This window comes from Podarcis raffonei, chromosome 10 (assembly GCF_027172205.1).
Source record: "Podarcis raffonei isolate rPodRaf1 chromosome 10, rPodRaf1.pri, whole genome shotgun sequence".
NCBI classification, from domain to species: Eukaryota; Metazoa; Chordata; class Lepidosauria; order Squamata; family Lacertidae; genus Podarcis; species Podarcis raffonei.
This window is the reverse complement of record NC_070611.1, coordinates 60,873,253-60,887,330: the sequence shown is the minus strand read 5'-3', so window position 1 is coordinate 60,887,330 and position 14,078 is coordinate 60,873,253. Positions and strand designations below refer to the sequence as shown.

General features: G+C 46.4%; 1 protein-coding gene across 2 annotated transcripts in view; it reads left to right on the top strand.

The window, feature by feature from the left end:
* EPS8 (epidermal growth factor receptor pathway substrate 8) overlaps positions 1-14,078 on the top strand; it is a 154,211-nt gene that overhangs the window by 117,027 nt on the left and 23,106 nt on the right. Inside the window, exons 13-16 of one of the 2 annotated variants that reach the window (XM_053404998.1) lie at positions 624-772; positions 4,095-4,278; positions 9,051-9,085; positions 13,015-13,123. In XM_053404998.1, coding sequence (XP_053260973.1) covers positions 624-772; positions 4,095-4,278; positions 9,051-9,085; positions 13,015-13,123 — 477 coding nt within the window. Of the gene's footprint in view, positions 1-623; positions 773-4,094; positions 4,279-9,050; positions 9,185-13,014; positions 13,124-14,078 lie in introns of both variants that reach the window. The other variant, XM_053404997.1, reaches the window with a different exon arrangement.

Genomic DNA, 14,078 nt, shown 5'->3' with positions numbered 1-14,078 from the left:
AACTGGTTTTAAGAGGCATACCATCTTTCACAATGAGGACAGTTCATAGCCATTGCTACCTAGTAGCAGTCGATGTAGGCTTTCTTCCTGAAGCCCCCTTCCACCTGTTCTGGAGGCTATTGGGTGGGGGCACTGCAGATAGAAGAGGAATCAGGAAATATCATCATGTCCCTTCTAATCCCATTAGTAGACGCATCCCCTGCATAAAAAACTTCCTGCAACTGTGCCAGTTGGATTCAGAACGCATTGCTGTTTCGCTGACATCTTGTCCGATCAATTGCAAAGGCTCCGTTCAGCCAAGTGTAGGTTAAAAACGCTGAAAAGAAATTGGAACTGGGTCCCAAACGCTTGAACAGTTTCAGTTGCAAAGCATGTGCCTGTGCAACTCATTGAAAATTCCCTTTAAAATACATAAAAGCAGCAGCTGGGAAAGGACTCCAGCCTCATTTGCATGTATGTTACAGGAGAATGCGGTGATTTTCCTTTTTACACTTGAACCCAATTACAAAACACAGGGTGAGAATCTTCCCTGGCGGTGCTTCCTCAAATGCCAGGCTCAAGAACATCCATGATCACTCCTACCATATCAACAATAAGCCTGCTTTCAATTCTCTTTGTCGTAGGTGGTGCAGGCAACGGGAGGGCCTCATCTCGCTAGCACAGTCCTCAGCCCCCTCTTAACAAAAGACACAATAGACTTCCTGCGTTACACCGTCACGAGTGACGAAGGACAGCTATGGGTGTCTCTAGGTGACACGTGGACCAAAGCCAGGTAAAAGGAAATTAACATGTTTGGCTTGTTTATCTACCAATATGAGCTATGCTATGCTTCACGGGCATCATCCGGTTTTTTCTCTGAGCCCGGCTTTGGCCGGGGAGGCCGGGATACAAATAAAAATGTATTATTCATTTTTTATTATTATTCCGTGCACACTGGTGTGAATGCTGAGAACATAGGAGGCTGCCTAAGAACAGAGTCAGACCACTGGTCCACCTAGCTCATAATAATATAATAATAATTTATTATTTATACCCCACCCATCTGGCTGAGTTTCCCCAGCCACTCTGGGTGGCTTCCAATCGAGTGTTAAAAACAATACAGCATTAAATGTTAAAAACTTCCCTAAACAGGGCTGCCTTCAGATGTCTTTTAAAGATAGGATAGCTGCTTATTTCCTTCACATCTGAAGGGAGGCTGTTCCACAGGGTGGGTGCCACTACTGAGAAGGCCCTCTGCCTGGTTCTCTGTAACCTCACTTCTCGCAATGAGGGAACCGCCAGAAGGCTCTCAGCGCTGGCTCTCAGTGTCCGGGCTGAGCAGTGGGGGTGGAGATGCTCCTTCAGGTATACAGGACCGAGGACATTTAGGGCTTTAAAGGTCAGCTCCAACACTTTGAATTGTGCTCGGAAACGTACTGGGAGCCAATGCAGATCTCTCAGGACCGGTGTTATGTGGTCCCGGCGGCCACTCCCAGTCACCAGTCTAGCTGCCGCATTCTGGATTAATTGCAGTTTCCAGGTCACCTTCAAAGGTAGCTCCACGTAGAGCGCATTGCAGTAGTCCAAGTGGGAGATAACTAGAGCATGCACCACTCTGGTGAGACAGTCTGCGGGCAGGTAAGGTCTTGCAAATGAGGCTTGCAGATCCCACCACAACATAGACTTGCCTTACAAATCCCCCAGTTGGTGTGAAGAACACATGCCATGCCAGGGAAAAAGCTGCACTTGGTGAAGTGGAGTCTCAGAGCAAGTCTTGGGAGGACTGGCATGTGACTTCCTAATCAGTGGTACCTCTGGTTAAGAACTTACATTTGTTCCGGAGGTCCATTCTTAACCTGAAACTGTTCTTAACCTGAGGTTAACCACTTTAGCTAATGGTGCCACCGCGTGATTTCTGTTCTCATCCTGAGGTAAAGTTCTTAACCCGAGGTACTACTTCCGGGTTAGTGGAGTCTGTAACCTGAAGCGTTTGTAACCCAAAGCGTTTGTAACCTGAGGTACTACTGTATTGATAAGGTCATCTCTAGATGGGCATTCATAGAGTGGGATGATGGTGCAGGCGATGGAAAGTTTAGAGACGGGTGTTGTCTGAAGCTCACCTCCAGTTAACCTGGAAATTATCCTCACACCAAATCAAAAGAGCTTAGATCATTTTAACAATCCTATTCAGGGACTCGTGGAAAATTACCCATTCTGTTCAGTCCAAAGTCTCGTGAAAATCACCCACTCTCTGTCCCTTGCTCTGTCCTAGCTCAGAGCTATGCCATAGCTGTGACACTTGGCAGCAGATATGCCTATTATTTTTAAAAATACCCTGCCCTCTCCTCACCTTTCCACCATGCCTATAAGTAAGCAAAAACTACACCGGTGTCCTATTAATTCTGCGTGCTCTTAGGACTGGTTCAATGGCATTTATTACCTTCATCCATTTCTGACAACACCCATTAATAAGAGATGGCCTCCCAAAAAGGAGAAAAGGGAAACCATAAAGTCTCTTTCAGGGAGCTGTATGTGAAAAGGCAGCAATTCACACCACAGGGCGATGCTTTCTATGCATGGTGTGTAGGCATCTCTAACCCTGCGAGGAAAATCCTGCTTCTGGTGCAGCAACATCACGTAGTGAGAGCCAGCTGATCTCAGCGGAATATCTTCACTGATTCCAGAAATCCCGGTCTGGCGATACGCTGTGTGTTGAAACACAAGTGTTGAAAAAGTGAAAGCATTGTGGTTTCCTAGCTTTGTCTGAGTAGTTTTTTAAATAATAATAATAATAATAATAATAATAATAATAATAATAATAATACATTTACGTAGGTGCATAGTTCAGCATATAACACAATATTGCAATAAAGCAAAACATAAATAGAAATGATCTGGTTGTATACTGTCCCTGTATTTGGCATACTGGAATATAATAAACATGATACATCATTCTGAGAATCTTAGTTGTACATTAGTTGCTCTATAATAAACAGCGCTGAGATCTCAGGATGAAGGGTGGTGTAGAAATTTTAATAATAATAATAATAAGTTTTTTTATAACTCAGGATTTTTTTAAAAAAGCTACTCTTGAGACTAGTAGCTGTTCTCCCCAACCCCTCCCTTGCGTTAGCAAAGCTTATTTTTTGCAGCAGAGAGTAGAACATAATCACAGAAGACAAGGCTGCTGGATCAGGGCAATGGCCCATCTAGTCCTGGCCCATCTAGTCAGATGTCTTTGGGAAACCTGCAAAGCAGGACCTGAGCACAAGAGCACACTCCCCCTCCCCTCCCCTCCCTTCTCCTCCCCTCCCCTCCCCTTCCCTTCCAGCAACTGGTTGTAAGAAGCCTTACTGCAGCCAACTGTGTAGAGGGAGAGCACAGCCATCGTGGCTCGTAACCCTTGATAGTATTATCCTTCGTGAATTTGTCCAGTCTTCTTTTAAAGAGCCACCCAATAGGTTGAGAGTCACTTCCCAATCTTCCTGCAATAATTCAGATAATTTAGTGTAGGGTTACCAGACGTCCCCGGTTCCCAGGAACAGTCCCTCAATTTGCAAATCTGTCCCCGGACAAATGCCGTCCCCGGAATGTCCCTAGATTTGCAAATCTGTCCCTGGGAAACGTGGCAGCGGCAGCCTCAGCAGCCCGGAGCCAGCCTGGTAGCGCAGTTGGCTGGCTGGCTTCAAGAGCTGCTCGCCAGCCAGAGCCAGCTGCGCTACCAGGCTGGCTCTGGGCTGCTGACTGCCGCTGCCACTGCCAAAGGGGAAGCGGGGACATTCGGCTGTACAGATCTCCTGCCCCTTCCCCCTTTGTTGTGACTGACTGGGGGAGGCTTGGGAGTCACAGGCGGGCAGCCATTGCCCAGTTTTTAAAAAACTCTGTGCGTTTATGTTTCACAGGGTGCGAAAGAAGGGCTTTGCACCTTTCTACAATGTGCATGTGTGCTTGGGCCCAGGGTCTTTTGCCTCACCATCCCCACTACTGACTCCCTGTTGCTACTCAGGCTTTATTGAAAAAAATCTGGTAACCATAATTTGGTAGTAATATTTGGGGAGTTGTTTCATAGTGGGCAACCTAGTCATGTCTTCAAACCTGTTCCTCCTTGAATGCAGAGCAGAGTGGCCCAAGGAGCAGTTCATCCCACCCTATGTGCCGCGGTTCCGGAATGGATGGGAGCCCCCTCTTCTGAGCTTCATGGGATCCCCAAAGGAACAAGAGCTCAACCAGCTAGCCGAGTCGGTGGCAAACGTAGCTGAGCACCAGCGGAAGCAAGAGTTGAAAAGGTTATCAACCGAGGTAGGGAAGAGGGCCACTGCCGGCTGCTAAGCCCAGGTGGAGGGTTTGTGTGCATCAGGCCAGCGGGAAACAGGCAGGCGATGTGATCCACACAGCTCTTCTACGATGGCTGCTTATGGCTGTTTACAAGTGTCAGGAGTTCAGCCTACACTTGAGTAGGACCTTTGCAGAGACACATGCCCAACTGGCATATTCTCTCTTTCGTTCGGGAGCTTCATGAGCTTTCTTCTGCCCGAACGAAAGACCAGGAGGGAGAGAACGTGCCAGTCGGGCATGTGTCTCTGCCAGGGTCCTACTCGAGTGTAGGCTCCAGAACAGAACTCCAGAACTTCCCACTCTGTGGAGTCAGAACATACACCGCCCAGTGATAGACAAAAATCCCATCATGGAGCAGGAATTCTAACATCAAGCACCACCATCCTTTCTTCCCTTTGGCATCTACTTCTTCCTTTCAACCCCTTGGCTGCTAACTCATTTGTGGAAAGAGGCAGCCATTGCAAACGCAGGCAAGCTAATGGATCCAAGACTAGGTACCTGTGAAGCATCTTAAAGATGGATATTGTCTGGGAGCCATAGCTAAGGTGGGGCCAGTGGGTGCATTTTTTAAAAAAAATCTGATTTTTTTAAAATAGCAGCAGCTGGTGCCCCCTCCCCCTCTGCCCCACAGCAGCAATACTCAACACCAGTGCCAGATTTACTCTCTTGGGGCCCCCCAAAAACAATTAAAGGAAAAAAATTGGATGTACATTTCCAAAATATAAGTTAAAAAACAAATAAAGTAAAACCTACATACAGCAACAGTGGTTTGTGTTGTGTAGGCTCCTGTGATGTAAGTAATGGGCCCCTCCTGCTAGCCTGCTCCCTAAAATATCACTGGTTTGCTCATTTCTATATTTCTCATTTCTATATTTCTATACTTTGATAAAATACATATTTTGTTATGTGCAAATGGCTTTAGATACCTACTTGGGCCATAAATTACCATATAGCATATATTCAACACAAAAAAACAGCAACAATTTGTTGTTGACAAAGGACAGCTGGACATATAAAGGGCCCCATTACCTTCAGTAGCTTAGGGCCTCATCAAACCTAAATCCGGCCCTGCTCAACACTCCCATCTGTCTGAACCTCACAGTTCTGCCCAACCATGTTTCCTGCTGATGGGTTTTTTAAAAAAGTCTCTCTCTCTCTTGTACTTACGTGAACCTGCCAATATCTTAGATTTTTGCTATGGTGGAAGGGAGCATGGCAGGATGCCTAGAGGGGAAGAAGGAGTAACTTAAGGATGTTATTATTTATTTAAGAACAATGTTCTTTATAAGCGCACGAAAGCTTCTGAATGTAAAAAAACACAAACCTGTGCTTTTTTAGGTTATTTACTTTGGATGTTAACAGTTCATGGACACTAAGGTACACCTAGGCATTTGGGTTGGGTGAGAAGGCAGTAACCAGATAGTTATGAAGAACTCTGTGCTATTCTGTTCACTTATTAGCAGCACCTGCTAGCAAGGAATCCTGACTGCAGCCTGGCTTCCATTTATTTTTAAGGGCAGAAATCACAAAGCTCTTTAATTCCCGCCATAAAATGTAAGTCAGACTCATTTGGCTTTGCTAGTGTAGATGAGGTATACTGATAACCAGCAGGTGGTGAAAATGTCGTGAGGCTCAGTGCGTCTTTGCATTCTCCCTTCAAAGAATAAAATATAGTGGCCTCGCATTTCATACTAAACCATGATTTAGTGTGACATGCTGTAAACAAGCCCAAGTTTTTCTAAAGTTGACATGCCTCTGCCACCTATATAGATTGGAGGGTGCCTTTGAGAGTATGTAGCCTCAATTTCACTGGATCCCAGCGGTTCTGATTAAGAACAAATTCTGATATGTTTCAAAACAAGCCGACTTCAAACCGTGGGTTAGGAAGGTGGCTTCTGAAATCAGCCAGTTTATTATAAACCACAATGCCTGCTTTGCATGCAATGGCATGCCAGGATTCTGCAAAAAAACCCCACAACTAACCACTTTCAAAGTTGTCGTCCAATGGTGAAAGAGGAGAGGGGCGGGAGAATGTGCAAATCACACTAGCTTGACATGTAAATGTGACCATTACCAGTATGTCCAGAAAACAATAGTAGTGCAAGAGGAACAGAAGACAGTCCTTGATTCCTAGTAAGACAAGAGCAAAAAAATGCCAGGTTTCACAGTATCCAACTGAAATCTGTGAAGGAATGACATTGGCTTCTGGTGTCTTCATCTAGGTGCACGTTAGAGACCTTCCAAAACTCTTAAGTGAGCATGCAAACTCTGCCCATCTTCCAAGCCCTGAATTTGGGCTAACAGATTGCAACCTTTTACTTTGATGGAAAGGTGTGGAAAAGATCGACACAGAAACTTCAGCTACCGTTTCCTTTTCAGACTGGAGTCGCATGCCCCCAGTGAGCCAGTGGCATGAAAAACTTCTGTGTACCCTAAGCTCAGAGCTCACCCCCACAAGATTGTCTTTTTCCTGCAGGGCATCCTTTTTTTTTTAATACAGAAAAATGCACCCCAGTGCGAGTTAACAGCATACTTGTGGCTGCCATGGTTACAGTGCCTAACGCGGAGAAGTAAGCTTTGATCTGACGTCTAGGAAAGTACATCAGAAATTCTGATTCCTGAAAATTATTCCTAGCTTAAGCTGCGGAGACATCTGCTGGCGTCCCCCCCCCCAAAAAAGCCCCTGCTACTTTGAATAGGTTTCCTGCTTGTGCATAATTACTGTAATGAACTACAAGGTGGTGTCAGTTGTTTCCATTGCAATTATTAAGAGACATTTTGTGCTTTTGCAGCACACTGGAGTCATACCAGGTACTGCAATTCACATCCCTGGTGGTACATGCCAGGTGGTAGCTGGTGGATCTTAGCAACTTCGGTGCTCTCAAGTACATTGTGTAGCATCTGCTCTCGGATGTTGCAGCAGCTGGTATCCATATTGCAGATCCAGGAAGCATCCACATAGCTCAGTGCTGTGTCCCAGGCTCAGTACCTGACAATCCCAGTTAAAAGGCTCAGGTAGTGAGTCTGGGTTAGGCTTCTGCCTGACTTTCTGGAGAGCCACTGACAGTCAGGTTGAGGAGGGGCCATAGCCTGGGGGTAGAGCATCTGCTTTGTATGCAGGTTTCCTCGCAGGTGTCTCCAGGTGGCGATGGGAGAGGCTCCCTGTTCTTCGTCCACTGTCAGAGGCATGCTGGTTTTGACCTTTAAAGCGCTATGCGGCCTAGGACCCACGTACCTGCAGGACCGCCTCTCCTGGTATGCCCCGCGGAGGACCTAAAGGTCCACAAATAACAACACTTTGGAGGTCCCGAGTCTCAAGGAGGTTAGATTGCGTTCAACTAGGGCCAGGGCCTTTTCAGCACTGGCCTCGATGTGGTGGAACGCTCTGTCACAAGAGACTAGGGCCCTGCGGGACTTGACATCTTTCTCCAGGGCCTGTAAGACAGAGCTGTTCCGCCAGGCCTTTGGTTTGGGCTCGGTCTGACCCTTATGTTTCCCTCCCCTTATGGTCTTGATTTATCAGCTACTTTAAAATGAGGCTGCATTTTCAATTGCATTTTAATCTGTATTTTAAATTGGTTTCCCCCCTAATATGTTTTTACTGTGATTTTATTGGTGTTAGCTGCCCTGAGCCCAGCTCTGGCCGGGGCGGGTGGGGTATAAATAAAAATTATTATTATTATTATTATTATTATTATTATTATTATTATTATTATTATACTTCTGAATATCAGCTGCTGGGAATCACAGGAGAGGAGAGTGCTGTTGTCTCAGGTCCAGCTTGCAAGCTTCCCACAGGCACCTGGTGGGCCAACATGAGAACAAGATGCTGGGCATGATGGGCCAGTCTCTCCTGAAGTTCTCATGGAAACCTGGAAAGCTGCTGCCAGTCAGTGTAGACAGTACTAAGCTAGATGGGCAAATGATCTGACTCAATGTTTCTGTGTCGGTGTAGACCAGGCATAGGCAAACTCGGCCCTCCAGGTGTTTTGGGACTACAATTCCCATCATCCCTGACCACTGGTCCTGTTAGCTAGGGATGATGGGAGTTGGAGTCCCAAAACACCTGGAGGGCTGAGTTTGCCTATGCCTGGTGTAGACAATACATACTGGGATACAGGGACCAGAGTAGGAGGCAGCTTTCTGTGCCCAGCACTCTGAAACAGACTTCTCATACCTGGTACCTTCCAGATATTTTGGACTACAGCTCCCATCAGCCCCAGCCAGCATAGCCATAGTCTGCAATATCTGGAAGGCACCAGATTGGGGAAGACGGCAGCAGTATGTTCTCTACTTAGCTTCTGTTGTCTTCTGGGCTGCGATCAACTAGAGAATATAGTGGAAGTGGAAGCTCTGCGCTGATATGAGTCACGAAGGAATTGTGTGCCGTGTATGAAGAGAGGCTTCCTTCAAACCTCTGTCTCACGTTCTTGGAAGCAAGGCCCAGGGCGAACCGTCTCCTGTCTCCCAATATTAGAAGCAAGGCGTGGCAAAAGTGTTCTGGAGCTGATGACTTCCGTGCGTTGCAGGCTTGTGAACCTGCCGGCATGAACCCAAGGCATCCCCAAGGCGGCTTTGCCCTGCCAGGTTTTCCATCGTTGTGTGAATTAGCCTTTAAGACAATTAAGACAACGATAGTGGTGCAAGTACACAGAGAAGCTGTGCATTATGTGCAATGGAAAGTCTGCTGTGGGCTTCCTGTGACTGACAAGAGTTCCTTGTTTTCTCTCTTTCAGCATTCCAGTATCTCAGATTATCCTCCGTCTGAAGGGTACGCATTCAGTAACACAGCTTACAAGCGAGGGCCCTTGCCGGACCAGGGGGCAGCTGTAGCCGCTTTTAAGCAAACTGTTAGCCGACATGTAGATAGGTAACATTTCAGTGGATGTCATGTGCACAGCTGTGGAGAACTGTCCAGTTTTAGGGTGGAGGGTGCCTGCCTCTTTACTTCTACTTCTCTCCATTGGTTCTAGAAGTAGACAGTCCTCTCTCTGTGTTAGAGCTAATATCTAAAACCTCTTTTACTCTGCTTTTACTCTTCTTTTTCTGAGGGGCCTCTGACAAATTATGTCCTAATTCACTACTATCAATGTTTGCTTTCAAAAAAGAGATGAAAAATTGAGTCGTATGCTCTGAATTGGAGCCTGGAACGTTATTACACTTCCAAACAACCCATTCCCTTGTTTTCTGTGGCCAAGGTCAACAGTGGCATGTCCATTTTTAAAAAATGTGATCTTGCTGTAGCCTTCATCAAAATAAATACAGGAGAGAGATGTTCCCTGCAGTTGCCTGGGGTCTGGTTACGTGGACTGGCTCCCGCGCTGGCGAGTCAATGTGAGAAGAGGCTCATAGCCTATGGGTGGAAGTCTCTGAATTCTGGACTGGCTCATGAATCCCTAAACATTTTCACTGGTTACAAGGCTTGGGTGTTACCTGTTTGTGCACGCCATCTTAAGCACACGTCACCTGGTCCAGGTAGCCTCAGGTTTAGGGCTGAAAGCCACTTTCTTCATCTCTTCCCAGACCAAACGTATGGTAGGAGAGCCAGTGTGGTGTAGTGGTTACGAGCGGTGGACTCGTGATCTGGGGAACCGGGTTCGATTCCCCGCTCCTCCACATGCAGCTGCTGGGTGACCTTGGGCTAGTCACACTTCTCTGAAGTCTCTCAGCCCCACTCACCTCACAGAGTGTTTGTTGTGGGGGAGGAAGGGAAAGGAGAATGTTAGCCACTTTGAGACTCCTTCAGGTAGTGATAAAGCGGGATATCAAATCCAAACTCTTCTAGGCAGCCGCCTCTTCAAATCACCCCATCAATTCCTTGTCGGCCAGGTAGTTTTATAATCCCTTGTTAAGGTAAAGGTAAAGGGACCCCTGACCATTAGGTCCAGTCGTGACCGACTCTGGGGTTGCGGCGCTCATCTCGCTTTACTGCCCGAGGGAGTCAGCGTACAGCTTCCTGGTCATGTGGCCAGCATGACTAAGCCGCTTCTGGCGAACCAGAGCAGCGCATGGAAACGCCGATTACCTTCCCGCCGGAGTGGTACCTATTTATCTACTTGCACTTTGACATGCTTTCGAACTGCTAGGTTGGCAGGAGCAGGGACTGAGCAACGGGAGCTCACCCCGTCGCAGGGATTCAAACTGCCGACCTTCTGATCAGCAAGTCCTAGGCTCTGTGGTTTAACCCACAGCACCACCCGCATCCCTACCTAGTAATTAATCCCTTGTTAATTACTACTCATTCTTAGAGTGCTTTGTTTTGCAAAGCAACCACTTCTCCACCATCTCCCTCTCCCTTTTCGTGTCCCCTGGAGAGTAGCCATATTAGGGTAACTTTTCAGGTGATGGAAAGCATTAAGACTCCCAGGACTCCACATTCTGCCTTAGGCTGTAATGTTGCCTGTGGGCAACTTGCAACATATCAGAGCCACCAAACCAAAGCATCCATTGTCTCTCCCCATCCCCCAATCTGTCTGTCTCTGTGTGTCTCTCTCTGAGTTAAAATTTCCTCCCTCCCGGCTAATGGAACATATTAATTGCTTGGTGCAACAGCTGAAGACAGTGGTGGCTGGTCCCCTTTGGGGCTGATGGGGCAGAAGCCAGGGAGCCCACCAGTAGGTGGCGCCAGAGCCAACGAGAGAGGCAGAACCAACTACAGTGGTACCTCGCAAGACGAATGCCTCAGAAGACGAAAAACTCGCAAGACGATTTTCCCTATGGGCTTGCTTTGCAAGACGAAAACGTCTTGTGAGTTTGTTTCCTTTTTCTTAAAACCGCTTGAAGAGGTGCAGTTGCGACTGACCGTGCTTCGCAAGACGAAAAACATCGCAAGACGAAAAGACTCGCGGAACGAATTAATTTTGTCTTGCGAGGCACCACTGTAAGTCTAATTTTGTCCCCATTCTCCTCCTTCCTGCTGACTTCTACAAGGTGCAAAACTGAGACTGTCACGGCTCTCTAGCTGCCCCTGCCTGTGGGGACAACTTCTGGAGGAGAATCAAGCTAATCTATACTACCATTTGAATACTTTTTGTAGTAAACTATCCCTGGCTTGCCACCACTTTTATGTCTTAATGTGTATTTATTTAAGTACATACAACATGCATGCGTGCGCACACATCTGATATCCAACATTCCTTCCATCATGAAGCCCAAGGCAGGGTACACAGAATTCCCGACCAGGCACTGATAAAATTCAGGCTTACTTAGCTTCATCAAGCTGGTTGCATCTTCTGCCTTCAGACCATGACCTGGGCTCAACTTGGCTTCCCAGCCAGACATAATTTCTGGTGAGCTCCTCATTTGGCAAACCAGCAAATACCTACAAGTTATACTTACAGGTTGTTTTTAGAGAACCATATGGCTTCTTGTTGTGAGTACCAAATGCTACTTGTGAAATGGGTAATCAGGATTGCTGATTATTTGGACTTTGTTACTAATGGCTCTTTCCATCTCGCCAAAGCGAAGTGCATATCTTCAGGCGCATATCTTCACATCTCAATGCTGGGAACCTCATTTATCCAAATGATTTCGGGTGGGTGAGGGAGAACGCAGAGTTTGTACATTACCAAAGAGTGAGGAAAATGGGGGCGTTGCTTATATTGGCCCACATCTGCAAAAGATAATTGGCTATTGCGACAAAGTCAGGAACATTTTGGATAAGTGAGGGTCAGTCAACTTTCTGTTCTCCTTCTGCTCCCCTCTTCAAGTAAACTGGAACAGTTCTCCACAGCTAACCAAAAAATACGAGGTAGCTACTGGAGTACCCAAAAGGTGTGCTCAGAATCAGTAGTTTACAATGGATGGATGGTGATGAAAACTTGTTTCCTGCCTCTGTGATGCGCCGTCGGCACCTTCTGTTGCACAACCATTGCATTCCATTTCTCATTATGTATTGGGTTCCCTTTACTTTGTGCTTGTTTATTCCCTTTACTTTGTGCTGATTTATTGGGAGTAGTATTCCTCTCAGTGTTTTTTAAAGCTTTTTTCCACCTCCCTGTTCCTGAAGGGTGAGGACAGATGGCATTTAGAGTCAGGGCTGTGAAGTGTAACGTGCTAAACTTTTAAAATAAGAATGTTTTTCAAAAAGAAAATGCATTGCATAGCTTCTGACAGACATCCTATTTTTATTTTTATTTTGTTGATGAAGAAATGTCTTGGTTTTTTTTCTGGGCTTGCCTTTGGCCCACTCTCAAAACCATGGGGACAATAGTGTCAGGCTAACACTCGCAAGAACTATGAAAACTCAAGCTGTGGCAGCCAGTGTCCCTTAGCTTCTGGCTTATTGGAGATTTTCCCTCAACAATTTGCAAATGGTTACACATTTCTTGTCCCCCCCCCCCCACTTTGGGGCAAATTGCTGTGCTTTAAATGTGATGCAATATTCTGCAAGTTGAATACACCTGCAGTGCTCATCTGCAAACGCTTTTCAAAACGCTTTTCAAAACGGAACACCCAGCCACTGTCATAAATTCAATTCATATTTACAGCTGCTTCAGTGGTTAATGGTATTATTGTCCATTGCCAGCTTTTTTTTGCTGCTGTGATGGATGCCTTATTGCATGGTATGGCAGTAAATTCTGGGCAAATCATCGTTGCTAATGATATTTGCCGGCAGGCAGGGCTTGCTGCTTCACTGTTCTCAGCTAGGGTTCCCTGCAAAAGGAGCCGGATAACGTTTGGCCTCTTTTTGCTTTGTAGAAATTATGAGGCGCATAAAACCCCAACCAAGAAGTATGCCAAAACCAAGTACGACTTCGTGGGAAGAAACCAGAGTGAACTTTCTGTCTTGAAGGATGACATTTTAGAGGTAATGCAGCGCTTGTTTTGACCTTTCCCCTTCCCCGGTAATTTTCTGCTCTGTGCGGCACGCTTCTTGAATCATGTCACTAAAAGTTTCTGTAGAGCTTAGGGAAATTTGCATTTAATGTGATTAGTTCAGCTGGATGCTTTTTTTCCCTGGAAGCATTCAGAGAATTGACAGCATTAGAACAGAAGGAGATGCTGGGGGAACGTATGACCCTGCAGAACTTTCTTAGACTCCAGCTCCCACCAGCATGGCCAATGGTCAGGGATGATGGGAGTTGTAGTCTAGCAACATCTGGAGGGGCACAGGTCCCCCACCCTGGACCTCCTGCATGCAGAGCCACAGGATCCACTCTTCTCTGGACCCTCCTAAATCAGGGAACACCACGGAGGCTGTCAGCTGATTAAAAACTGCATTTTAGGTGTGCAGCTTTGAAACTGTTTCCCCAAGAAACCCTGGTGGTTCCTTGCAAGCATATAAAACCTTGCTGTAAACATAGGTTTGTTTAAATCAGTTTTTTTTAATATAATCCTCAAAACACTTGCAGCCAGTCTGCAAATATGTCACCGGGGATGTTGCATGTTGTGAAAAATGTCGGCTAGGGAGCAGCAGCCCCACGCTGCCCTCTGATGTTGCAGACAGCTACAGCTTAATATTGCTCGTTTCAAACGCCCTTGCCGTGCTTTTTAGAGCTTTTTAGAGATAGTAGTTTTAGAGCTAGTAGTTTTATTGCCTGTTAAGCTTTAGCTTTCACCGACTTCGACTCCAGCCTGAGTGATTTATTACCTCCTTATCTTATTGGCATTTGGCTGCTGGAGGTTTGCCTACCACAACGAAACATCTTTCCAAGTGCAACTATATTAGAGGAGAGAGGAAGAGAGAGGAAGAGAGGAAGAGAGAGTACTTTGGAATTCCACGCAGCTGGCGGGGTACAGCGGGGGCATTAAATTAATGGTAG